This window comes from Vipera berus (assembly GCF_964194415.1).
Source record: "Vipera berus genome assembly, chromosome: 1".
Lineage (NCBI taxonomy): Eukaryota > Metazoa > Chordata > Lepidosauria > Squamata > Viperidae > Vipera > Vipera berus.
In genome coordinates, this window is record NC_138202.1 from 163,922,593 (window position 1) to 163,950,155 (window position 27,563).

Consider the following 27,563-nt stretch of genomic DNA (forward strand, 5'->3'; position numbering starts at 1 on the left):
CCCCACCCTCCTACTTTTGTAAACAGTTTAAGTGTTAGCATTGGGCAAGATTCGGTCGAGATAAAAGTTTTAAAAAAAACTTGATTTCAAAGGAAATAATTTTAAGCAAACCTTAATCCCTGTAGTAAATTTTGTGGATCTTATGTGGGTCTTAAAGACTGGCTGAATGCACACTATGCTATTATTCTTAATATTTGGCCCAGCCACTCCATTAAAAACTCAACAAAAATGCCATACTTCTCTATAAAACTGTATTTAGAATTGTAAGGAAAATTAATGTAATGAATTAATTGTAATGAAATTTAAAACCAAAGTACTACTTCTCCTGGTGGCTCTCTCCCCTTGGAATACCATCCCTTCAGAAATTAGACTGGCCCCTACTTTGACACTCTTTTGTAAGTATCCGAAGGCTTGGCTTTTATCAGCAGGCCTGGAGAACCCAGAGTGGGATGGAGCCCATCAAATGGCTCATTTGACTGTGCGTTGTCAATGGACAGGTGGGTGGGTGGGTTATTGTTTTTATTTTTATTTTTTGTTCTACACTGTGCTTTTATCGCTTGTAAGCCACCTAGAGTTGCTGTGAGTGAGTAGTCGGCTGTATAAATTTTCTAAATAAACAAATAGAATAAGTATTTTTGGCAATGACAGAAGCAGGGGAGAAGAAAAAAAAAGTTAATGTTTACACTTGAAAGAAATCAAAAAGTTAAAAGGCAAAAATGAAATAAGATGTGTGTACGCTAGTTCCGGTTGTGATCAAGACAACCCTGGCCTTCCGTTTCTTAAACAATAGTACTGCTGGTCCAGTAGACACACGAATCAAGATTTTCAAATGTAGATTAAATAGGCACAGGGCTAATTTTTTTAAAAAAAAATGTTTTTACCTCCTAGTGAGTAAACTTTACAAGTGCTTTTAACTATTCGCGGTTACGGAAATGCTCTGATTCAAGGGTAGTAAGTACAACTAAATCACCCTTTATATACATAGATTCACATTTGCTAACTAAGCCAGTCAGTACATTTCCCTGAGTACGACGCAAAGGCCCATGATGTTCGTATTACATTACACCTAGTGCTAACGCATTAAAAACACCTGGTTTGCTTCCATGTTCAAGGTGTTGGTTACGACCTTTAAAGCCCTACGTGGCATGGGGTCAGGCTACCTGCTGCGGAGCTCTTTTTGGCCCATCCTATCAGCCTGTCCCCACCCAGTCAGGCAGAGAAGGTATGCTGCAGACCCATCAGTTAAAGAGTTTTTGTTTGGAGGGCTCCAGGAAGAGCGCGTTCTCTGTCCCTGCCCTGGGAAAATTCTTCTGCCAGAGGCGAAGGGGGCTCCCACTCACGTGGCCTTTTGGAAATGTCCAGTGACCTGGCTCCGCCTACTTACTTGGGGCAGACAAGAGGTGCATATGGCCATGGGGCTGGTAAGGGCCTTAAAGGCCCTGCCCTGCTTTGTCATTCTGAATTTTAAATATTTTATTCTTGTCTTAATCTGAAGGTCATGGTTCTGATAAATGAAGACAAATCAAACAAAGTGCAAGCATTGTTTATCTAAAAAGTCTTAATCATAAAACAAAACATCGGCACTCATGGGGGGGTTGCCAGAATCTGAAATCTCCGCCCCCTTGCAAAATATATCAAATACAATTCCCCACCTTTCCATTTTTGTCATTAGTCACATTCTCCAATTAATTCAAAGAATTAGTTTCTCTTCCGTTAGACAACCCGCCAAGTTCTTATCTTCTTAAAACATCCAGGTAGTTTTCCCTCCCCCCCAAGCGAAGCAATTAAAGTAACAGGCTGTCTCTTTATTTTGTCAGTGCAAAAACATGTCAATGTTTGCAGCATTGACACTTGATTTATGTTATAATATTCATAGTTTTTCCCCCTCTTTTTAAAATCTTCTTTGCACACTGCCCAGACTTGTTCTGTGAAGGAGATGGGCAGTTTCCAAAGGTGATAATTAAAGAGAAAGTGTATTTTAATATAAATCAAACTTAAGATTTATTTCCCTGCTATAGTGTAGTAGCCACAGCCCTGAATAATTTACCCCGCTTAGTTTCAATGAAACTCTCTCTTACCTTCGTCATCCTCATCTTCCTCCTCTCTTTCTTCCTCCTCCTCCTCCTCACTACTACCAGCATCCTGATCAGCTTCTGAGTCGCTGTCACCTTCATCAAGGATTTCTACATTACCAAAAAAAATATATATCAAATTAATAGATTTGACCGAGTCAGCAGCACTTAGGACAGAGAAGTGCCTTAGAAAATAAACAACCATGCACAACTGAGAACTTGAACCCACGTACCTTTTTTCAGAGCTTTGTATTTCTCTTCATTGTCCATAAATTCAGGGTCCATTTTGAAGACATCTTCCCAAAAGGAGAAAAGAAAACATTGAAATGATGCTCTTACGTAATTCTAAAGCATACAAGCATACGTTGGCTCTCAAATATCATACTTACTGAGAATGTCATCTGGATTATATTCATCTTCCAAAGGTAACATGTGGGTAAATTGATCCTCCTCCTCCACAAGATCCAGTCCCTCTGGAATTACTGGGTGATCTTTGAATCCATCTTTGCGCACGGCAAACATGACTTCAATCATGTATTGGACACGCTTGTCAGTTTCAGATTCGTGAAGGACATGGCGAAGGCGGTCAAAGATGGCTGCAGTGTAAAAAACAGTTCAGATGGGGGCTGCCAATTCAGGAATCGATGAGGAGCGTAGCAGTATAGCCTACTTACCGTTAATACCTCTAGGGGACACTTCTGTTAACTTGAGGCCACAATCCTTTAGAAATCCAATTGCTACTTCAATGCTATCGTCCGTAGGTCTTTCCAGGAGCAACGTGAGCATTTCCAAACATAAAACCTCGTGAGCCTGATAGGAAAACAACATAAAATATTAGTTAAAAAAAATCAAGATACTTAAAATAGCTGATAAAATACGACACTACTGCAAGAAGCGCAATGAGCTCAGGGCAACAGATGCTGACTTTAAGACATCTCATGCCATCCACAGCAGAGCAGTCTGAAGTATTCAAAGTCAGATCCAACTGGATATGCCTATAGCAATTCTCTAAAGCAGGGGTCCCCAACGCCGGGTCTGTGGACCAGTACTGGGCCACGGCATGCCAGCAACCGGTCCACACAAACAAGCAAAGCCCCATCCATGAGATGCAGGCAGCACACAAAACCACACACTCTCCGGTCCACGGAAAAATCTTTCTCCGCAGAACCCTGGTGCTCAAAAGTTTGGGGACCTCTGCTCTAGATCAGGAAATGGCAATTAGCAAGGAGCATTCTTTGAAACAAAACATGAAACAGTCAGCTGGAGAGATTCATTCCAAATCAACAGACCTTCTGCTATGCATTTTGCCTTTGCATAACTGTTTGCGGACAGATGGGAAAAATAATGGAGAATGGTGGCAAACCTTTCTGGGTTTACACCTTAGCCTAGGAAGGGTAAACCTCTTCCTGAATGGAGCATAAGGATGCCTGATTAGGAAATCTCAAGACAAACTTAAGCAACGTGTCTCCATCTGCCCAAGCTACTGAAAGTTGCCTCTATTAGCTTGTAAAAAAGGAAAGCTATATAAACAGTCCTGGTTCAATCGTCCTTTTTAGCAATTGTTTAAAGTTACGATGGTGCTAAAAAAAAGTACAAGCAGTCCTTGACTTAGAATAGTAATTGTGACCAACATTTCCACTGCTAAATGATTCAAATTATAAAGCGTACTGCATCGCTTAGCGATGGCAATTCCTGCAGTCCTGGTTGCTGTTGTTAACCAAAATTCACTGTTGTTACGCGAGGCAACTTCCTGTGGCAAGTCCCAGGCAGCTTGTAATCACACCATCACAAAGCTGCTGGGATAGCAAGAACTCCGAGGACCAGTCATAAGCACTGAATAAATGGTTGTAAGTTGAGAACTTCCTGTAACTTTATGACCAATCTTCATATTATAATAGTTGATATATCGTCACAGTCAGCGATAGAGATTTGGCTGCTTCACAATCAGCAGCTGTTTATGATCATCACAGTTTCCATGGTTACATCATCACTATTTTCATGCTTTACTACCAGCTTCTGACAAAGAATTAATGGAGAAGCCAGCAGTAAAAACGCAAGTTATAGTCACATGATCTCTCTCTTAACGACCATGGTGGAAGGAAGCCTATCCAGGTCAAATGATGTGCCACTTAACGACTGCATCGCTTAGGGAAAACTTCCACATATAATAATCAGATAGTACCCATTTCTGAGAAAGTCCTAATTCTGTGACATTAGTAGATAAAAATAAATTGAATTTACTATCTTAAAAAAAATGAGATTGCCATCTCAGATATAACTATTAGAACGTGTGACTGGTTCATCAATCACTTCATTAGGAAAGCTATCGAAATACGTATGGTGACTGAATGCAAAAGCATAATGCGACCTCTCACTAAATTGTGGTTCTGATTCTGACATGATTCAGGTGAGTTTAGCGCTATCACAAATGGTGACAAGAAGTAATCTAGACAGACAATGAGCTATAAAACATCCAGAGATAATCACAACTCCTCACTTTTTTGGTTCTGATTATATTGTAAATATCAAAAGCTAAAAACTATCATGTCCCTATTACAAATGGCTTACCACATTCTGATTCATAAGATGTGCCACAAACTTGGAAGCTGTCAGGCACAGTTGCTGCAAAACAAAAGACAAAGATAAACATTATTCTAATTATTTTTTTTAAAAAATTCTACTACTATGCCAGGATGAACAACCTACAGAAAGCATGAGAAACATTACACCACATATAATGTTTGGCGATACTGCAATGTCATGAAGCGAGAAAAGACACATTATATACATATACATATTTGGGGGAATTTTCTTGTTTTTTTAATTGTCACTTTAAGGCTTATACCTACTTTCATGTATTTAATATTTCAAAATTATGAGAAATCATACTGTCATTCTTGAGCAAGATAGAGGAGACTGGAAATGACACAGCGGGGTTATGGGCTACAAGTTGTCTATGCTAGCTGGAGGGGATTCAAGTGGCTCACAGAAGTACTTAACATTTTACAATTAAAAAAAAGAGAAATTACCTGTCCCTTTCTAGTTTTACCAGAAAAGAGACTAAGAAACATTTACCATCTTCATGTCAAACTAAAACAGTGGGATTAAGTTAGTGGGCCTATTTGAACTCTGATTAAATCACAATTATGGCTTACACAATTACACAGTATTATGGCTTGACTCAGAAACTTCAATAAGCTATAATATGGTTTGTCTGCTTTTCGCACAATATAGTGTACAACAATGTAAAAAATGAAGCATTTTTATAAGCCAGTTCTTATTGCAACTGTCACTTCACTGTTACACAACGGAATTGCAAGTATTTGCTTCTGTTTAACATGGATCTGTTCTGGGTGTCTGGATGATCTGATTTTTTTGTTCTTAGTCTTTACAATGGCAAAAAACCAAAATACCATATATTTGGACACAAAGAGATCAATACTTTGCTTCTTCATCTGCCATCTTGCATACGTTTGCAACCATTTGATAAATTAATGTATTCAATCAATACATTTTTCAATTCTGTTGTATATAAAGAATTTTGTTTTTCTTATATTAAAACAGAAGAGTTTCAATTTATATTCATTCCTGTAAAAATTAATCTTATATGGCCTTTTATGCTATGTGATCCTTTCATGACGGTATACCTATACACTAATGAGGAAATAAGTCTGACTGAGCATATTTTACTATGGCAGCTCAAAATCTAATAGACTCAACCGTATTCCATTAGCCGGTTCAATAGCTTGTTTCCATACCTTATCATTTCTTCGGTATCCTTTGCGAAAATTTAAAATGAGCCTCTTGAGAATCAATTCCCCAATATTTGGAAACTTGGAATTGATAATTGCTACAACTGCCGCGTATACATGAGTGAAGATGGGGGAAGCACTCTGGGCCTGCAAAATTGATCTTGCTAGTAATCCCCTATAAATGAAAAGAGAGACATAAAGACCCTTTGGAAAAAAAAACACAAGAATTTAAGTTTAAACGCAGATGACAAGGCACATGCAAATGAACTTCCTTAAAGTGTCTCCAACTCCTTAAGCTTTTCAGAGAGATTAAGTCTCACCTGACCGAGTAGACTTTCCTGTATGGATATTCCACCCACCCCAACAGTCTACCCAATCAGCAGTTCCCCTGGCCCTTTCAAACATATTTATCTGGGGGGGAGAGGATCAGAAAGGGATACACTGGGAAGAAGTAGGTTGAGAAATCCTCTTCTACTAACAGAACTTAAAGCATCTAAATTCAGACTTAATTCTTTTACTAGGCTCCCGTAAATTATATGACATGATAGCTTGAAGATAAAATCATTGGCTTTTCTCCACTGCACTGTATTGTCACTAAACTATCATGTCGCCTAACATGATACTCACTAGACAATTTTAGATTTTTCATCTGATCTACTGTGCTTGGTGCTGTAAGTGTACACTGTGATATTACACAGTAATTTCCAATAGTCTTTCAGAAAGGAATAGTTAACGCTTAATTCCAGGCGAAACGATAAAGAAACTTTTATCACAAATAACTCCCAAATCCTGATGTCTCATATGTCAAGTTGGCATTCATGTTTCCATTTAGCAGCACAGGTCTCTATCAAACCTACTGCATTTTTGGGTCTTACAGTTCTAGTGAATATCAAATGGGAGCTAGACTCTTAGAGAAAAGCAGTGCCATTCTACCGAAGAAAATAAATTCAGAACATTTCAAATTAAGTACAATTGGCCCTTGACTTACAACAGTTTGCTTAGTGACCATTCAGAGTTACAAGGGCCCTGAAAAAATGACTTATGACCGTTTTCTTTTACAGTTATGACCGTTGCAGCGTCCCCATGACCATGTGATCAAAATCTGGATGCTTGGCAACTGGAAAGTATTTAGGAGTTGCTTGCAGTGTCCCGGGTTCACGCGATCCCCTTTTGTGACCTTCTGACAAGCAAAGTCAATGGGGAAGCCAGATCCACTTACCAACTGTGTTACTAACTTAACAACTGCAGCGCTTCACTTAACAACTGTGGCAAGAAAGGTCATAAAATGGGGCACAATTCATTTAACAAATGTTTCACTCATCCACAGAAACGATGGGCTCAATTATAGTCATACGTTGAGGACTACCTGTATAACTAAAGTAACAAATGACACCCTAATCTATCCCTAATATTATTTCACACACATTCATCAATATTCACATATTTAAACTGAGCAGAAAGGGTTGCTCTTTACATATTTCATGCTTACCTGCCTCTCACAATGTTTTCTTGAAGAAGTTCACTTATAATATTTCCAATGTTTGAAACATTCACTTTGTTGATGAGACCATTGATGGACTTCTTCAGTGCCTCCCAACTCATTCTCTGATAGGCTAAGCTGTTTTTTAAAAATATACAGATTTACTAATGGACAAAAAGGAAAGAACTAGAGCAGAAGGTATATCAACAGTGACCCATCAGTCCACTCTCACTTCTATTTTGCAAAAGTAAAATACGTGAAGAAGAGTTACTATGCCAAGCGACATTATTATGAACACTAAACAGTGACTTATGTTTTGCAAAAAAAAAAGTATCATCGACTATAGTCAACAGACAAAATCAGGAAGGACAAGGCTAGCTTCAGATTTTATCTCACCCAGCAGAAAAATTTGGCCTTCTCATTAAGAAACTACATTTATTCCTACACGAGACTGTCACAATAATGATTACTCGGCTATCTTGAGCGTGAAAAATTGAGACCAAACCCCAATCTTGGAAGATTTTTCTAAATAAAGCTACAGCAGTCTTGCTTTCATTTTTCTGATAAGAAAAACTAAAAAAGGGGCTCTTCTACTTCTACGTAATTAGGATTTTTCTGACACCAGACACGTCAATCTGCACCTTTCTCTATTCCTGTTTCTATACTGTTCTATTATTTGGGCATAGCATTAAAAATCCATTTTTTTTCTTAAAGAGCCTTGGTGGAGCAGTGGGCTAATGCCTCCTTAAGTAACACCAGCTGCCTGCAATTAGTGCAGGTTCGAGTCCCACCAGGCTCAAGGTTGACTCAGCCTTCCATCCTTCCGAGGTAGGTAAAATGAGGACCCAGATTGTTGGGGGCAATAAGCTGACTTTGTAATAATGCCGCTTGGGGGTGTGTGTGAAAGCCCCAATAAGCAGGCATATAGATAGAATGAAGGCTACTGCTAAGTTTGTAAGCCGCCCTGAGTCTTCGGAGAAGGGCAGGATATAAATGGAATTAAAATAAAAAAATAAAAAAATAATAGACTTTCAGTTGATTTAAAATACAAAATTTTAATTTAATTCATATAAAATATATTTTTTAAAAAAAAATGGTGTACCTATTTTTATCAGTGATTTGTGCCTGCATCATCCTGAGCTTTGCTGGAGGAATGTATGCACCGCCAGTACGGGTGAGGATTGGATCCACCTCCTCTTTCTTTTTCTTTGGAGGGGGTTCCTCACGTGAAAGAGAGCTCTGTGCTCCGGATTTCTCCGTATCATTTTTCCTATCAGGTGACCGGGACTTCCTGTGCTTCTTCCAATCAGATTCTCTCTCTCTCTCCTGTCTTTCTCTCCCTCTGAAATAGAAAAAAAAGAAATCTGCATGTTACATGTTCAAAGTACAAAAGAAAGAAAAAAAGTAAAATTTAAACACGACGCCAATAGTTCTAAGGCTTATTTTAAGCAAAATCCAAATCAACACTCCCTACAAAAGCTTACAAAAAACCCCAGCGGTTAAACAACACAAAGTTCAGAATTTTTAGAAGCATCTTAGGGAGATATTTACGAGAGCGAGATTCGAACAGCTTGACACAATGGTCAGATATGGGAGATTTCATGCTATACCGTACAATGAGCGTCTCTGCATTTGCGGAGCGGCAGAGGTAGAGGACCTGGCTCACATCCTATTTGACTGTTGTCTGTATAAGAGGGTGAGAGACAGGTATCTTGGTCTATATACCAAATGAATGACCCATTGGGATCCCCACATCAAAATAACTTATCTTATGTACGGTCAGAACTTGAAAATAACGTAGAACAGTATTTAAACAAAATGATCCAGTTAAGATCTGCATATGTGGGACTGATTGGGGTAGATTGCAAGGGCGACTCTGAAATATAATGTTATCATATTTTATCTATATCTTAAATTATTGTACATTATTACAATTTCATTTTAGATTGTATTTTATTACTATTTCATCTTAAATTGTATTTTATTTTAATTCCATTTTGAATTGTATTTTATCAAATTCCATTTTAAATTGCCTTTATCAAATTTTAGTAACAATTTGTTGCTGGAACTTTGCACTTTGATATGGCCCAAGGGCTAATCAATAAAGACTTATTATTAGAAGCATTTGACATTCACCTTGGTTCTGGGTATCTGTCATCGTAATGCCCCCTTCCCGAATGTTCTCTGTCAGATCTTCTGTGTTCCAAATGGCCTTTGCCTTGGGGTGACTGAGACCTCTTGCGCTCCATGAACGTACCCCTGGATTAAGGGCAAAAGTTGGTTAGCAATTACTTTTAAACACATCACGGAATGTGTGGACAGCCCGATTGGTGTAGTGGTTCAGGTACCAGGCTACAAACAAGGAAACAGCGAATATAGTCCTGCCTTAGGCACAAAGCCAGCTGGCCAGACCCTTTTCTCAGCCCAAGGAAGAAGGAACAGGCAAGCTTACTTCCCAAAAATGCTGCCATGAAAATTGCAGGCAGTTACAAGGAGTCAACGCTGACCTGAAGGCGTAAGTAAGTAAGTAAATGTATGCATGTACGTGCCTGCCAACCACATTTAACACGCCATTCAATTTCCTTTATTGTATCACTTTCCATTGAGATCCATTGGCCAAGGTATATATGTAGTGGTCTACTATGTCAAGTTCTTCTTCATAATTTTCAAGCATAATTTTCAAGAAAAACCTCCCCCTATGCCTGAAAAGTTTTCGATCAGTGTGTGCTACCTGCTCCAATGTATGCCAGTGAAACATGGACACTAACCTCACAATCAATACAAAAGTTACGAATGGTACAAAAAGCCATGGAAAGATACATGCTCGGCATTACAAGACAAGATAGAAAGATCAGCACATGGATCATTAGAGAACAAATGAAAGTATACGGTATCATCAAGAGAGTAAAAGAATTGAAGTGGAAATGGGCTGGACACGTAGCAAGAACAACTGATGGCAGGTGGACCAAGGCAGTCACAGAATGGATCCCACTTAATAAAAAGCATCCACGGAAGAGATCTAAAACAAGATGGATCGATGACAGCAGCAAGTATTGTGGGCCCAACTGGCCAAAGAAAGCTCAGGACCATATTGGTTGGAAATATGTGGAAGAGGCCTTCATCCTGCAGTGGTAGACAACAGCTAAAGTGATGATGATATGATGATGAAATAAATATATAATGGATTGTGTAACTTCGGAAAGCAAGTGTGTTTCAAATGTTCCATAACTTTACTTTGTATGCAAAAATACGGTAGTAAGAAAAACGATTTTTAGTAATTAAACACTGAAGTCTCTGTGTTTATGCATATCCTTGAAGTACTCCTTGGTTCAACAATTTTACAAGATTTGTATCATAAATCTTGCATCTAATCCCATCCTTTCTCATACTTTCTACTGCTACCCCAAACCTTTCAAAACAGGTATCATCTCAATTATGACAGGGAAAGAAGCAAAGGGACAAAGAACATTCACAAATGGATATTCATATCCAGTATATCTGATGTTCATACACATAACATACTTCTAGGGTTTCTATAAAAATATTTGGAAATGGGCCTTGATGGGAGCAGAATCCTCGTGAGGCATCAATCAGAATTGGCAGAGAAAGCAACGCATTCACACATGATGAATTCATTTCCATCCTTTCCGTTGGCTCCACTACTAATTGTGTAAGTCTGAAGAGAGATTCTCAGTGAATTCAGCTACATTCACTTAGCATTTCTCTATGGCTGGAATATACTTAGAACAGCAAACTTTTCCGCTGAGAAGATCAAGAGAGTAACCAATATCCATGGGGACACTGTGAAAACTGTTAGCACACCTTTAAAAGGTATACATCTCGGACTGAAGATGTCAACTTATTAACAGCAACATAAGAAACTAAGCTAGAGACAGAACTTTCTGCAAAAACACCTTTTGATCAAATATCTAATGAAGCAAATAACAGGTAAAGTGGTAGACATATAGTGCATGTGTGTGTAAGAGAAAGACCCACATATCCATCAAGGCACAGAAATTACAAGCAATTATAGCACTGTGGTCTGCCTCTTCCTTTGATCAGAAGGCACAAAACTGATGCTGTCAATTTGTGAACTTATCTTGGTTCTTTAGATCAGAGTGAAAGAAATGTCCCCCCCTCTATTTACTTCTTTAAAATCAAATATCAAAACTGTCTAAAAGGAAGGCAAATCTAGGTTTAAAATGATTCCTATCCCAAAACAGTATTAGAATGAAAAGATGATGTACTTCCACTACCAGTTTCTCAGCTAATCTAATGCCTCCTTAAGTAACACCAGCTGCCTGCAATTAGTGCAGGTTCGAGTCCCACCAGGCTCAAGGTTGACTCAGCCTTCCGAGGTAGGTAAAATGAGGACCCAGATTGTTGGGGGCAATTAAGCTGACTTTGTAATAATGCCGCTTGATGGGGGGGGGGCAAAAGCCCTACTAAGCAGGCATATACATAGAATGAAGGTTATTGCTGAGCACATTGATCTGTGCTTTAGATTGTAAGCCGCCCTGAGTCTTCGGAGAAGGGCGGGATATAAATGGGATTTAAAAAATAATTTAAAAAAATAATCTAAAACGACTAATCCTTGCAGGTAAACAGAGTTATTTACCACTTCAGCTAACAGTTTCTCATATTTACAACTGCCTAAAATCCACTATAGAAATAGCTTTTAACTTGTAGAGGGATTCGCAAATCTTAAAATAGTTTAAATCTATTTGAAATTTTAAAATAGGGGTCCGCGACCGGTACGTGGCCCACAAAAATTGGCCGGCGCAAGTGAAGCCCCATCCATGCACACATAGGACACAGGCAGCATGCGAAACCACACCACCCCTAGGTTTGTGGAAAAAACCGCCCACCGTGGAACTGGTCCCTGGTGCCCAAACGATTGGTGGGCTACTGTTTTAAAATATTAAAGAAATCCTCTCCCCTCCCATCCCCCCATCATAATCTATTATTATTTATGGTGAGTTTTTACTGCGTTCCTTATAAAAAGACATTTTACCTGTCTTCTGGGGAGGCACTTCTCTGGCGCGTATGGTAAGCTTCCTTCCTTTCATATCTAGATCCAGACTTTAAAACATAGAAGCATTTACATTTTATATAATAGCTATTAGAGAACTTAAATATAAAAATGTATACTCACAAAGAACTAATGTGACTATTTTTCACTTGTATCTGCAGCCCCATACTGCAGATACCGGCAACCCTTACAAACTGTGTTAATGTTGCACTGAGAAACCAGCTATTTTAAACCAGCTTTGCCCTCTTTTGGAAAAAAAACCTATGTTTTTCTACTATTGTATTACATTAAATGGGAAATAGTATTATAATGTAATCAATATTACTGTGTTAAATTTTATACTGTTTGCTTTTACTTCATTTTATTAGTCTAGTTAGTTGATTGTATGGATTGTAACCAACTCTGATTCCTAAAGGGAGTAATATCCAGGCTACAAATATTTTAATCAAAAAAATACAGCATTTGACATAAAACATCAGTAAAAATTGCAGTTAGCCAACTACCAAGTAGTAACAACTACATAACTGTTCTCAATAAAATAGTGATTACCGTATATACTTGAGTATAAGCCGAATTTTTCAGCCCACTTTTTGGGCTGAAAAAATCCACTTCGGCTTATACTCCAGTCAACAAAAAAGAAAGAACTTACTGAGGACTTGCGCGCGGCCGAGCTACTTTGCCTGACGCTGCTGGGGTCGCCCGGGCGCCTCTGCTCGCCCTCAGCAGCACCTGGCCCGGAATCACATGCAAAACAAGCCCGGCAGAGGAGCCGGAGCGGCGAGCAGAGGCGCCCGGCCCAGATCCTGCAAGGCCCGGCCGAGACACGCCCCCAGCAGCGGAGCTGCTCCGGCTCCTCTGCCGGGCTTGTTTTGCATGTGAGCTACTTTGCCTGACGCTGCTGGGGTCGCGTCTCGGCCGGGGCCTTGCAGGATCCGGCCCGGGCGCCTCTGCTCGCCCTCAGCAGCACCTGGCCCGGAATCACATGCGAAACAAGCCCGGCAGAGGAGCCGGAGCGGCGAGCAGAGGCGCCCGGCCCAGATCCTGCAAGGCCCGGCCGAGACACGCCCCCAGCAGCAGAGCTGCTCCGGCTCCTCTGCCGGGCTTGTTTTGCATGTGAGCTACTTTGCCTGACGCTGCTGGGGTCGCGTCTCGGCCGGGGCCTTGCAGGATCCGGCCCGGGCGCCTCTGCTCGCCCTCAGCAGCACCTGGCCCGGAATCACATGCGAAACAAGCCCGGCAGAGGAGCCGGAGCGGCGAGCAGAGGCGCCCGGCCCAGATCCTGCAAGGCCCGGCCGAGACACGCCCCCAGCAGCGGAGCTGCTCCGGCTCCTCTGCCGGGCTTGTTTTGCATGTGAGCTACTTTGCCTGACGCTGCTGGGGTCGCGTCTCGGCCGGGGCCTTGCAGGATCCGGCCCGGGCGCCTCTGCTCACCCTCAGCAGCACCTGGCCCGGAATCACATGCGAAACAAGCCCGGCAGAGGAGCCGGAGCGGCGAGCAGAGGCGCCCGGCCCAGATCCTGCAAGGCCCGGCCGAGACACGCCCCCAGCAGCGGAGCTGCTCCGGCTCCTCTGCCGAGCTTGTTTTGCATGTGAGCTACTTTGCCTGACGCTGAGAAGACCCGCTTGGGCACTCGGGTTGGTGTCAGTCTCCGCAGGCCCTTCTCGTTTCCAGGAACGTCAAGCGCGCTTGGCTCCCCACCCCCACGGCAGGGCAGGGCAGGGCAGAGACTTGCTCGCCCTTCTGACGGCCCTGAAGAGAAACGAAGGGCTTGCAAACTCCCCGCGAGAAGCTGGGCGAAGCGCGCGGCTGGGCGAGTGTGTGCCTGCGCGCGTATTTACGAAAGAAACGCTCCGAGAGTTCTTTCTCCGCCCCCTTGGGGGGAACTCTAGCGACTGCTGTAGCCGCGCTTCTCTTCTCGGCTCCGAAAATAGGGATTTCTACTCTCTCTCTCTCTCTCTCTCCCCTCCCCACCCCGCATTCTCCTGCCTCTTCGATTGCGACAATAAAAGGGCGAAGGGTGCGCTGGTTTCTTCCTCCTTCCTCCCCCCCTCCCCTCCCCTCCCCGATTGTCAGGTGAGGCAGCTGGAGGTCTGGCTGGGAGATTGTAGCCGTTTTGAAACGCCGCGTCTTGAAACGCCCGATCAGCTGATTTTCGGGTGGAAGAGCCGCGGCTTGAATCTGTTTGCATCTGCCTGAATTAGACCGAAACGGCCTGAATTTGACCAGAGTTGCTTTGTAATGGCTGGAGGAACTGCAGAGGAGGTCTTGCCGGGAGATTGTGGCCGTTTTGAAACGCCACGGCTTGAAACGCCCGATCAGCTGATTTTCGGGGCGGAAAGAGCCACGGCTTGAATCTGCTTGTATTTGTTTGAACTTAACCAGAAACGGCTCGTAATGGCTGGAGGAACTGCGGAGGGAGTGAATGCTCCAGCCTGGAATATTTGGAAAGGCTGGGGGAACCGGATGAACTGCAGCTTAAGCGACTGTTGCCGGAGGAGCCATGGCTTGAAACGCCCCAGTTTTGGGGCAGCGTTTGCTTGTTCCGGGTAGAAAAAACGCTGTCGACCCCGGCATCTTTTGCGGGGATTTCCCATTTCCCGTTGCGAAACCAGCCGAGCCCAAGTCCACCCTTTCTTTTTTTTCCACGGCACGCTCGGTGCCTTTCCCACGATCGTGTCTCCTTCAGATCTTACGCAAGCTTCCTCGATTTCCTGGTGTGTGTGTGTGTGTGTGTGTTTCTTTCTTATTCCTCCCTTCTCTGGTGGTTGGAAAGGCGTGTGACGCGCTTTGACAACAACTCTGCTGGCTCTCTCGGTGGGAACCTCCCATCCTCTATATACCCCCATTTCGGCTGCTTCGCAAACTGCTTCCTCCACCCCACCCCACCCCACCTCACCCCTCCCCGCAAAAGATGCCGGGGTCGACAGCGTTTTTTCTACCCGGAACAAGCAAACACGCAGGCAACCCTGCACTATTCAGCTCAGTGAAGTCACGCTTGGTTAAAAAACAGATTTAATAATAATAATAAGAAGAAGAAGTTGGGCTGATCAAATGTTTCAATAATGACTGAAGGAGAGGTGCTTGTACCTTGGTCTTTGTGCTGGTGTCTTGACATGCCAGTGTTTTTATTTATTCCATTTATTCCATTTGATCAGCCCAAAGTACAAAAAAAACAAACCCAAAAACAAGGTCTAGTTTCACGGCGATGAGCGACCGAAGTGCCAATCAATTAGTTAACAGACTTCATCAGTTCCAAAATCAAGATCACACCGGCAAGCTTTGTCAGTTGTCACTCGCGGCAGTACAAATACACTAGTACGGAAAGCTGCCGTTCACTTTCGGGGGGAGGAAAAAAAAACACAACAACACCGCATGCTTTCCGCCCCGAAAATCAGCTGATCGGGCATTTCAAGCCGTTTCAAGCGTGACTTCACTGAGCTGAATAGTGCAGGGTTGCCTGCGTGTTTGCTTGTTCCGGGTAGAAAAAACGCTGTCGACCCCGGCATCTTTTGCGGGGAGGGGTGAGGTGGGGTGGGGTGGGGTGGAGGAAGCAGTTTGCGAAGCAGCCGAAATGGGGGTGTCAAGCCCTACGGGGACCAGGGGAGCACTTCCAACAATGCCCGCGCAGCACTGAAGGCCCATTGGCACCCGCACCCCCCAACTGTTCGGCGGGCGAACGCCAGACCCGCTGCCGCACTTACAGCTGATCGGCGGCCGGAAGAGATTGTGGACGGGCGCAGAGGGTCCGCGTCAGCACAGACAGCTGATCGGCGGCTGAAGGAGACTGCGAGCGGCTGCAGAGGTTCCGCGGCCGCATCAACAGCTGATCGGCGGCCGGAGGAGATTGTGGACGGGCGCAGAGGGTCCGCGTCAGCACAGACAGCTGATCGGCGGCTGAAGGAGACTGCGAGCGGCTGCGGAGGTTCCGCGCCGGCACAAACAGCTAAGGGGCAGCCGGGGACGTCTACCAGTGGTCACGCAGCGCGATCAACTGAGCGGCAGCTAGAAACAGCCGCCGACGGTCGCACGGGCCTCACGGGACTTTTCAGGTCCGATGGCGGCTTGGAGAGTGTGGGTGGCTGCTTCGCAGACCTTGCATGCCGCTACAACCGCCAGGTCTGCGAAGCAGCCACCCACACTCTCCAAGCCGCCATCGGACCCGAAAAGTCCCGTGAGGCCCGTGCGACCGTCGGCGGCTGTTTCTAGCTGCCGCTCAGTTGATCGCGCTGCGTGACCACCGGTAGACGTCCCCGGCTGCCCCTTAGCTGTTTGTGCCGGCGCGGAACCTCCGCAGCCGCTCGCAGTCTCCTTCAGCCGCCGATCAGCTGTCTGTGCTGACGCGGACCCTCTGCGCCCGTCCACAATCTCCTCCGGCCGCCGATCAGCTGTTGATCCGGCCGCGGAACCTCTGCAGCCGCTCGCAGTCTCCTTCAGCCGCCGATCAGCTGTCTGTGCTGACGCGGACCCTCTGCGCCCATCCACAATCTCCTCCGGCCGCCGATCAGCTGTTGATGTGGCCGCGGAACCTCTGCAGCCGCTCGCAGTCTCCTTCAGCCCCGATTAGCTGTTTGTGCCGGCGCGGAACCTCCGCAGCCGCTCGCAATCTCCTCCGGCCGCCGATCAGCTGTAAGTGCGGCAGCGGGTCTGGCGTTCGCCCGCCGAACAGTTGGGTGCGGGCGCCAATGGGCCTTCGGTGCTGCGCAGGCATTGTTGGAAGTGCTCCCCTGGTCCCCGTAGGGCTTGACACCCCCATTTCGGCTGCTTCGCAAACTGCTTCCTCCACCCCACCCCACCCCACCTCACCCCTCCCCGCAAAAGATGCCGGGGTCGACAGCGTTTTTTCTACCCGGAACAAGCAAACGCTGCCCCAAAACTGGGGCGTTTCAAGCCATGGCTCCTCCGGCAACAGTCGCTTAAGCTGCAGTTCATCCGGTTCCCCCAGCCTTTCCAAATATTCCAGGCTGGAGCATTCACTCCCTCCGCAGTTCCTCCAGCCATTACGAGCCGTTTCTGGTTAAGTTCAAACAAATACAAGCAGATTCAAGCCGTGGCTCTTTCCGCCCCGAAAATCAGCTGATCGGGCGTTTCAAGCCGCGGCGTTTCAAAACGGCCACAATCTCCCGGCAAGACCTCCTCTGCAGTTCCTCCAGCCATTACAAAGCAACTCTGGTCAAATTCAGGCCGTTTCGGTCTAATTCAGGCAGATGCAAACAGATTCAAGCCGCGGCTCTTCCACCCGAAAATCAGCTGATCGGGCGTTTCAAGACGCGGCGTTTCAAAACGGCTACAATCTCCCGGCCAGACCTCCAGCTGCCTCACCTGACAATCGGGGAGGGGAGGGGAGGGGGGGAGGAAGGAGGAAGAAACCAGCGCACCCTTCGCCCTTTTATTGTCGCAATCGAAGAGGCAGGAGAATGCGGGGTGGGGAGGGGAGAGAGAGAGAGAGAGAGAGTAGAAATCCCTATTTTCGGAGCCGAGAAGAGAAGCGCGGCTACAGCAGTCGCTAGAGTTCCCCCCAAGGGGGCGGAGAAAGAGCTCTCGGAGCGTTTCTTTCGTAAATACGCGCGCAGGCACACACTCGCCCAGCCGCGCGCTTCGCCCAGCTTCTCGCGGGGAGTTTGCAAGCCCTTCGTTTCGCTTCAGGGCCGTCAGAAGGGCGAGCAAGTCTCTGCCCTGCCCTGCCCTGCCGTGGGGGTGGGGAGCCAAGCGCGCTTGACGTTCCTGGAAACGAGAAGGGCCTGCGGAGACTGACACCAACCCGAGTGCCCAAGCGGGTCTTCTCAGCGTCAGGCAAAGTAGCTCACATGCAAAACAAGCTCGGCAGAGGAGCCGGAGCAGCTCCGCTGCTGGGGGCGTGTCTCGGCCGGGCCTTGCAGGATCTGGGCCGGGCGCCTCTGCTCGCCGCTCCGGCTCCTCTGCCGGGCTTGTTTCGCGTGCGAGCTACTTTGCCGGCCGCTGCTGAGGGAAGATCTCTGGAGAGGAGCATAAGGTGAGCTGCTGCATTTCCCAGCCTCGGCTTATACTCGAGTCACCAACTTTTCCCACTTTTGGGGGGTAAAATTAGGGGTCTCGGCTTATATTCGAGTCGGCTTATACTCAAGTATATACGGTATATAGGAGACACTACAACTTGATCGTAAGCCAATTGCATTATACAAATAAGTATAGATTTCTTCTCAGATAAAGTTTAGTATTTGGGCTTCAATCATACTTCCATAAACTCAAACTGCTTTCCACATAAGACTTGTACCTCAGAAACATCCATAAACATTGAGAGAATTGATGTCAGAATTAAGGGGATAGACTAGAAAGTGGGAGTTCTAGTCCTCTTTAGGCATGAAAGGAACCATTTGCTACGTGTACACTTGCAGAATATATGCTCTTCATGCAAAAAGTTAATCTATCAATCAGAATCAATCAGAATAGAGCTGGAAGGGACCTTGGAGGTCTTCTAGTCCAAGCCCCCTGCTCAAGCGGGAGACCCTATATAACTGTCAGATATGATTGAAAAAATGTTGTTTGAAACCCCTGACAGTTATCCTAGATAATGCTGGCTGAAATGGTTTGACCTAACACAGTCCTCCTCCAATAATCTACTCACAGGTTATTACTTGTGGCAATAAAGAAAGAGTACCAGCAACATTTACTCATCCGCTCCCTCTTTAAATTTACGCTTTCATGATATAATAATGAAAATAATAGTAATAGAATTAGAATGGCTGTGGCAAAACGAGACAATTGGTCAATTGCAAAAAGCAGCTTTGCTTGGAATAGCATACATAACAATACCTTTAACAATACCTTTGCTTGGAATAGCATACATAACAATACCTTTAACACCACCAAACCACATCTGCCTATCTCAGGTCCTTGGGAAGGACTTGATAAGTGGATAAAAAAAGCCGAATCCAATCTGAACAACTGGTTGTGGTGTGACCAACCAGAATATATTAAACGTACATGCCACCTGACTCCCAGCGAGTGTTGTGATTCAGGGTCAGCCTGTGGGTTCGGCAGTTGGGTCGGACGATTCAGAGGAGGAGGAGAGGGGTGTTGCAGAGGTTGCTGAGGGTGTTGGAGAGCTTGCTGATGATGGCCTTGAGGCTCCGCAGAGCCCTCAGCCAGGCCCCTCCCACCTGGTTACGACGCAGGCCCAGCTGTGTGAGCCTGACAGCGTGGATGAAGATGACCCACAGCTGGCCCTGTTCAAGGACGCCCGACGCAGGAGGCAGTCAATCAGGAGTAAACAGAGGAAGGCAATGGGGCACCTCGGAAGGAGGCAGAGAAAAGCCACGCCCTGAACTGTTTAAAGGGGAATGTGTGGGAGGGCTGGTTTGCTGAAGGCAACCGTTTGAATAGCTCCTGTTTCATGGTTCGTGTCTTGTTTTGCTCTGTTTTATGTTAATAAATTTGGCAGGCTTAGTTCCAGTCTCTTGCCATTTGTAAAGGGGTTGTCCCTGCCTTTTCTGCAGGGCCGGTAGTAGGCTGGTACAGAACAGTGAGTCTGGACAGTTTACAAATTATAAAAAGCACCTTAAAAAACAATAAGAATAAGCAAAACACAAGGCAAAGAAACAAAGCTGGCAGAGAAAATAATCGTTGCAGATGGGAACAAAAGAAAGAAAGAAAGAAAGAAAGAAAGAAAGAAAGAAAGAAAGAAAGAAAGAAAGAAAGAAAGAAAGAAAGAAAGAAAGAAAGAAGGAAGGAAGGAAGGAAGGAAGGAAGGAAGGAAGGAAAGAAGGAAAGAAAGAAAGAAAGAAAGAAAGAAAGAAAGAAAGAAAGAAAGAAAGAAAGAAAGAAAGAAAGAAAGATAAAGGATGTCAATCTTCCTCACCAAAAGACTGAGCAAAAAGCTGCACCTTTCGGGGCACTTGAAATACCAATGTGGATTTGCTGAATTCATGAAATTTTCTATAGCAGGAAGGATCTGTCATGTATGCCGTAACTCTGACTAGCAACTCTTAGCTTCTGCATTAAGAAATGAGTGTTTCCCTAAACATCAAAACTTTAGTCATTTAATATTATTTTTTTAAAAAAAAACTTACATTCATTTGTGCTTCTCTTCATTCCCTCTTAGTCTTCCACTTTAAACTGAATTTCCAATGTAAGCGTTTCAAAATCAATGTGGAATGTCACTGTTATTCTTACGGCAAAAATAATTCATCTACAGAGAAAACAAACGAGATTTGCTGGTATTGCTAAGACAAAATCAAAGCAGCCATAAACTAGTATTGCTGTCAATGATAAAATTATCTGCTTTTCAGTTAATCAGCTTGACTTCTTTAATCTATACTTATCGGAGGTTTTACAGAGTAGTTCTCATATAGCATATGTATGAGAATTTGCTCATACTGGATTGATAAACAAGAGAACGATGTCTGTAAAACACAATCTTCATTTTTGCATCAGGTTTCTTAAGTTTCAATTCTGCAATAATGAGAAGCGGTATGTGAACATAGCAAGCACTATCCAGCTGAATGCAATAGGTTGCTGCTTTGTTTTTATTGCCAACTCAAGCCAGTACGTATGTCGTACGTGCACTATTTGGTTAGTGTCTTTTGCTTCTGAGTTTTTTTTTTAACTTTGTAATTATTACTGCTAAGGGGTACTTTCCCCTCCCTGATAAATCTGTATACTGAAAAGAATGTGAAAATGAAGCATGCTGGTGATAACATTTCAAGCGGAGAAAGAAATGCTTTATTGAAACAAAACACTGTGTGTTTCCGCTTAAATGAAGAGACATCATGGGCAATCAGAAGAAAGGTGAATAATATAAAAGCCAGGGGTTTTTTTTTAAAGCAAGAACAACTGTAGAAAGCTTATTAGAACAAGACAAAGAATTTGAAGAGACAGAACATCCGTTAAATGTTTTGGCTGAAGATCAGATAATGAAGACATTGGGGGCAAATTTTCTCACAGGACCCGAGAAGCCATTAACAATGGTGTTTGGTGGCTTCGACCTGATTTCATCTGTGATTCGAAAGGCTTTGATGCTATAAAAGAGCTTCCCAAAATAAAAGCAAGTTGTATTGCTCTCACAAAGCAGGCTGGGTTCAACAAAGTAGAGCAGGGGTGTCAAACTCGTAACGTCACGTGATGTGTCGCGACGTATCACAACTTTTCCCCCCATTGCTGGCAATGGGGTGGGCGCGGTTTCGCCATGACGCATCTGGCCCGCGGGCCGGCAGTTTGACACCCCTGAAGTAGAGGAAGAAGACTTACTTAGATAAGTTGTTTTAGCCCCGTGTGCAGAGAACTTTCAATAAAAGAGCTGCAACACTTGTTGCTGAGGGCCAAGTGGAAGGTGAAGAAGAAAAGTCCAGCAAGCCGGTATAAAATCTTTAAAATAATAATAATAAAACCCTTCAAAATGTTCAGTTCTGAGAAAATTTTACAAAAATTGAAATGGCTAGAAGATAACTGTAATGCAGAAAGGAACAGAATAGTAGTCTCTGAAGTTCAATTTTTATTTGGAGTCATATAGGCAACTTTGGGGACGCGGTGGCTCAGTGGGTTAGGACGCTGAGCTTGTCGATCAGAAGGTCAGCAGTTTGGCGGGTCGAATCCCGAGTGCCGCGTAGCAGAGTGAGCGCCTGTTACTCGTCCCAGCTTCTGCCAACCTAGCAGTTCGAAAGCACGTAAAAATGCAAGTAGAAAAATAGGGACCACTCCGGTGGGAAGGTAACAGCGTTCCGTGCGCCTTTGGTGTCTAGTCATGCCGACCACATGACCACGGAGACGTCCTTGGACAAGCGCTGGCTCTATGGCTTTGAAACGGAGATGAGCACCGGCCCCTAGAGTCGGAAACGACTAGCGCGCATGTGCGGGGGAACCTTTACCTTTACCTTTGGCAAGTTTGGATAGTGAGATGGGCAGCATATAAATTTACTAAAATAGTCAAATGAATTTCTTTTTGAAAGAAAGATGGCAAAAACAATAGACGTTGTTAAGCAAAGACCCAAGAAAAAGACAGAAGATGTACCAAGACCCTGCAGAGCTGGTATTATATTTCATACAAAGTTTGCACCCACATCTCCTTCACTTACTAATTGTCATCATTTTCCATCATTTGTCTCCATTGCTCTACAGCAGGGGTCTTCAAACCTGGCCTTGTGGACTTCAACTCCCAGAATTCCTCAGCCAGGATTTAGAGAATTAAGCTGATTTAGAGAATTAAGCTGACATGGATTTCACAGACGTTTTAGGATATTATCTAATGGCTTCTTGAAAATAAATTTATGCAGGACTAGGATGCATGTAAAAAATTGTTAGCCCTCCTTAAACATTATTTTTCTCAGACATCATTTTGAATCACAGACATTCTTAGAAACACTGGAAAATATTGATGGCAGTTCTATCTTATATCATCTATTTCTGCCAAGAGAAACATTATTGGTGAAAACAGTATATTTTCTTATTCTTCCTTATTCTGAGTAATCCTTGAAATATCTGCTCCATCATTTACCTTAAATGTAAACCCCTTTACTGTAAAATCATATTAAGCTCTCTTCTATTACTGTGAACATTCTGAAATGATTTTACAGGCTTTCTGTTCATTGAGGATTTCTCTGAAGAAACCTAACATTAGTGAAAGTGATATGAAACAGTGGAAACATAGGGCCCAATCTAATTAAAAATTAACCACACCAGCATTCAATCTTTTTTATTTGGGAGTTCTTTGCTCTTTATTTCCTGAAAAACAACTGGCATTGGAGCAGGCCTTTAGTTAACCTGCCAAGTTTGAAGACCCCTGCTCTACAGCCTTGCTCCTGTCCATGCCTTAGGCTTCAAACTGTCATCATTTTTTTTCAAGGTAAGAAACTTAATTCTGCATTACTAAATTATGAATTTACCATGTTTTTTCAAACTGTGTAAGTACTTCATTAGGAGTATGTATGTATGTATGTACGTATGTATAATCAGTCATCATCTCCAGTTACTTTGTAGGACAATGTCTTAGACTCCATTTTTTCACAAATAGGCTTGTCAGCAGACTCTATGATGGAGATGAACATTTATGTTTTTAATATTTGGAGGGACTCACTATACTGTATGGTAGACTTTTACAAAGGGTAATGATGGGCAGGGCTGTCTAGGTGCAGGACGCATCCTTTTCCTATATTGTTACATCTCATGTATCCACAGATATGAACGCTCAGATGGGAAAGGAGAGGCTTTAACTGCCCTCCTTTCATTAATAAAAACTGATTTTTCTTTTGTTAATAGTGACAGAGGAAGCTCTCATGGGTTACACAGAATGGCTGAAGACTGGATGCAACCTGTAAATTGTCCATCTGGATTCCTGCACCTTTTTCTCTTGGCACCTTGGCAGGATAGGTCACAAAATCATCTATCTTTCATTTCATGATAATGTGGATATGGTATTTTTTTAAAAAAGATCAAGCCATACTCGGATACTACTTCTTTATGGGAACCAAAATTACATTTATCCGATTCATTTATGGATCATCCCAAAAGACGGCACAGGAAAGCATACACTTTGAACATAGATACAAAACCTACAGTCTATTCTTATGCAACCCCTAAATCTTCTGAGTTTCTGCTGATGTTCAAAATGTAAATAAAATTTAATTCTAGTCCTAGTACAGGGAGCCCTCAGTAAATCACCATTTGTTCAGCAACTGTATGAAGTTATGATAGTCGCAGTGTCTTGTGGTCATGTGATCACAATCCAGATGCTTGGTAACCAGCTCACAATTACAATAGCTACAGTAAACTGTGGCCACACGACTGCCATTTGGTACATTAACTGCTGGCTTCTGACAAGCAAAGTCAATAGAGAAACCAGCAAGAGGTCACAAACACCAATCCTATAATGTTGCACCACCTAATGATCATGGAGGATTTGTCCAAACACTGCAGCTGGAATTGTAATAAGTTGGCAAGTCATGTGAGGTTGTGCTTTATGATCACATTGGTTAGCAAAAAAAAAATCCTGGTGCCAATTACTGTCATTAACTTGTATGCTGAATGTAATCCTAACTAGGAAAGGAGACAAGGGGGGGGAACGACTCACACCCATTTAAAAGGTGAGAGAAAGCAACTTAGGAGAGACCTGTCCTAATGGATGAGGCAGTCACAGTGTGAGATCTGTAATTTCAGATTTGTAAGCTTGTTAATGTAGCCTTACGATAAACTTAGCATTAGCATCTGAATTGTATTGACAATGTGGTTGTGCTGTTTGATTTATTTTATTTTTTATTTTAATTCCATTTATATCCCGCCCTTCTCCGAAGACTCAGGGCGGCTTACAAACTTAGCAGTAGCCTTCATTCTATGTATATGCCTGCTTATTAGGGCTTTCACACAACCCCCAAGCGGCATTATTACAAAGTCAGCTTATTGCCCCCAACAATCTGGGTCCTCATTTTACCTACCTCGGAAGGATGGAAGGCTGAGTCAACCTTGAGCCTGGTGGGATGCAAACCTGCAATAATTGCAGGCAGCTGGTGTTACTTAAGGAGGCATTAGCCCACTGCTCCACCAAGGCTCTATGAGGGTGGTCAGTATCTTACTTGTGAAACAAAGAGGAAAGGGATAAAAGAATGCGACTATAGTAATTTTAGTCCTATCTGTTTCCCTGTTTTAAAAAAAAAACCCTTCCCCACATTTCACAAAACCGATATGCCATCGGTGTCCTCGACATTCAGCAACTGAAAATGAGAAATCACAGCAGCCTTTTATGCATCAAGAAAACCCAGACAGCTCTCTCCGCTTAACAGAAATCTTGAAGTCGCCTTCATGTTGCCTCTTAAGCCTCACGACAAAACAAAAAACCCCAAACACCGCTAGGATAAACGGTTGTGGAGAACAGCCAGAAAGGAAAAAAAAAGAAAAAGAAAAAGGTTCTACGAACTGGCAAAGGATTTTTATCGGATCTCCTTCTAGGGAAGCAGAGGCGCTGGGGCAGCAGTAGGCAACTCCTGGTGCTTCCCCACACACCGATTTCAGGCGGGGAAAAGGAGATCGCGCAAGGTCACGTTCAGACATGCACACCCCCCTACACGTGTTGGAACGAATACTGAGTCGCTTCCTACAAGCACCGCTGCTGAGCAGCTGCGGGGGGGTGGGGAAGCTCCCTCGTCCACGCCACGCTCGTGACCCCATCGCTTCCCCCCACCCAGGCGATCGAAGGGGAGGGCTCCAAACGGGGAAGAAGCCAGAGCTCCGGCTGCGAGGAGACGACGTCAGAAAGCCCGCTCCCCGCGGCCTCATAAACTTACCGGACCCACACCAACTTCCACCATAGAATATGCCCGCTTGCAGGAATGACGCCACTTCCGCTTACTTGCCCACCAATTAGAGGCCAGACTAAAGGCGGGACTTCCTTTGTCCCCCTCCTTGAATTGTTGCTTATGTTACGTCCAAGCAGTCAACATTGGGAAGGAAAGGGTTAAGAGAAATGTCGCCCAAAGAGCGGGTTCTTGCTTACCTAACAGCAGCTTCCGGCGTTCTAGGATTGTTCTGTCAAACACGGATTGACTACGTTTCCCAGCGTTCCTTATGTTCGATACTTTTAGACTTTAGAGCAGGGATCTTCAAACTCGGCCCTTTTATGACTCGTGGACTTCAACTCCCAGAATTCCTCAGCCAGGCATGCTGGCTGAGGAATTCTGGGAGTTGAAGTCCACGAGTCATAAAAGGACCGAGTTTGAAGACCCCTGCTTTAGAGAGTGTCTTAACTGCTGTCCAAGAGTGGCAAAGAGTTTTCGGAGAGTTTTTATGATGAACTTGAAATAGAAGTACCTGGAGCCTATAGAAATTCGGAATAAATTATTTTTTCCTTCCTACCCCTCTCACTTTCCTTTCCTCCCTGGCAGAAAGATAGGATTTCTTAATAAGTGTATAATGCAAGCAGACATCTGATACAGTTTTTACTAGCAAAGAGAGAGAAGAAGCAACGGTTCACTTGTTGAATTTCTGCCACCTTGTGTATATTTTTGCATTGGCTAGAAATTATAACCAAGGTGAAATATCGAATTCAACACATATATATTATGGTAGGTGGATAGAATAGTCCATTTTCCCTATATTTCTGACAAAAGAAAAGGAGTGGTTGGCTCAAAGTTTAAGGGTGACCAAAATACTGAGCTGTTTTCAATAATCCAAAATTCGCAGAAAATCCCAAAAAGTACACTTGCATTTGAGATCAGGAAAGATACTACAACACTTCGTTTGTTATATGTTGCCTAATGTAGAATTTCACAGATTTCCAAGCCTGGAACAGTCATTTGTGACATTTTGGTCAGTTCTTAAGAAAGGGATTTCAAGCTATGGATTTTGCAGTTTTCCCAAAATGGATCTGGTTATGATAGTTTTTTGAATCCAGTAAATATTTGATTTATGAGATGTTGAATGTTTGAGAAAAAATATGATTAACATGGGCCTTTTGTAGTAAATCTTGGTCATATCAAGAGGACTAATTTCTAAGTAACTGGGAATTCACTGAGTCTAGAATGGTGAATTCCTATGGATGTTTATAGATTAAGACCCATTGTCTTCAGCAGAGCCTAATTCTCTTTTAAGCTGTAAAGGATTACAGCTTTAGTACAGTAGTTTCTTAGTTTTCATGATTGAAATGAAAGTAATTTGACTTGTGCGAAACTGGTAAATACTAGTAGGTCCATGCTAGACTATGGAAATTTGGGGATGTCAGATATTATGTACTGGGCTTTTGGTACCACACCATGTGCGTTGCTGGAGAGCTAACGGCTCTCCAGCAACCCAGACAGGCCGTCTCCGGTCCTGCAATTGGTCAGCCCCAGGTGGCAAGCGCGGGTTGAATCCTATTGGCTGCTACCATAGGGCTTGGCTATATATTGTGGCTGGGTGCGGCCCAAGCTCAAGTACAGTTCCAGCAAGAATAAAAGAATGAGTTTCTCTATACTCAACCCTGTGTTTTCATTCCTGCTCACCAGAGCCCACAACTTAACAGTGGTGATGAGGGTGGGATCCTGCTTCACCGTTTAAAGGGCTGAAGTTAATGAGGGGTCGGCAATACACGCTGGAGGGAAGAGGCATTTCCCCCCCCCTCTAGGCTGACTAGTAAAGCCACACTAGCAGACGCGTGCTCAGCGGACGCATTCCCTGAGCCTAAGAAGCAGTATCCAAGAACACAGGAATCAAGGAAAGATGCCGAAGGTTGGCAAACTCAGAGAGTTCGATGTAAAACATCCAGAAGAATGGCCATCTTACCTCTCACAAG

General features: G+C 43.8%; 1 protein-coding gene across 6 annotated transcripts in view; it reads right to left on the reverse strand.

The window, feature by feature from the left end:
• The window catches only part of CWC22 (CWC22 spliceosome associated protein homolog), a 47,601-nt gene extending 21,969 nt beyond the window's left edge, over positions 1–25,632 (reverse strand). For 5 of the 6 annotated variants that reach the window (XR_014025951.1, XR_014025952.1, XR_014025953.1 and 2 more), the window contains exons 1-12: positions 25,582–25,632; positions 20,383–20,501; positions 12,319–12,386; positions 9,441–9,563; positions 8,407–8,646; positions 7,314–7,442; positions 5,831–5,999; positions 4,641–4,694; positions 2,747–2,882; positions 2,462–2,668; positions 2,306–2,368; positions 2,079–2,183 (exon numbers count right to left, since the gene is read on the reverse strand). Coding sequence is in view for 3 of the 6 variants with exons in the window: in XM_081323974.1 (XP_081180100.1) it covers positions 2,079–2,183; positions 2,306–2,368; positions 2,462–2,668; positions 2,747–2,882; positions 4,641–4,694; positions 5,831–5,999; positions 7,314–7,442; positions 8,407–8,646; positions 9,441–9,563; positions 12,319–12,386; positions 20,383–20,388 (1,300 nt within the window). In the remaining 3 variants the exon portion in view is untranslated. Of the gene's footprint in view, positions 1–2,078; positions 2,184–2,305; positions 2,369–2,461; positions 2,669–2,746; positions 2,883–4,640; positions 4,695–5,830; positions 6,000–7,313; positions 7,443–8,406; positions 8,647–9,440; positions 9,564–12,318; positions 12,387–20,382; positions 20,502–22,383; positions 22,400–25,581 lie in introns of those variants that run through there. The other variant, XM_081323975.1, reaches the window with a different exon arrangement.
• Between the last annotated feature and the right edge of the window lie 1,931 nt (positions 25,633–27,563).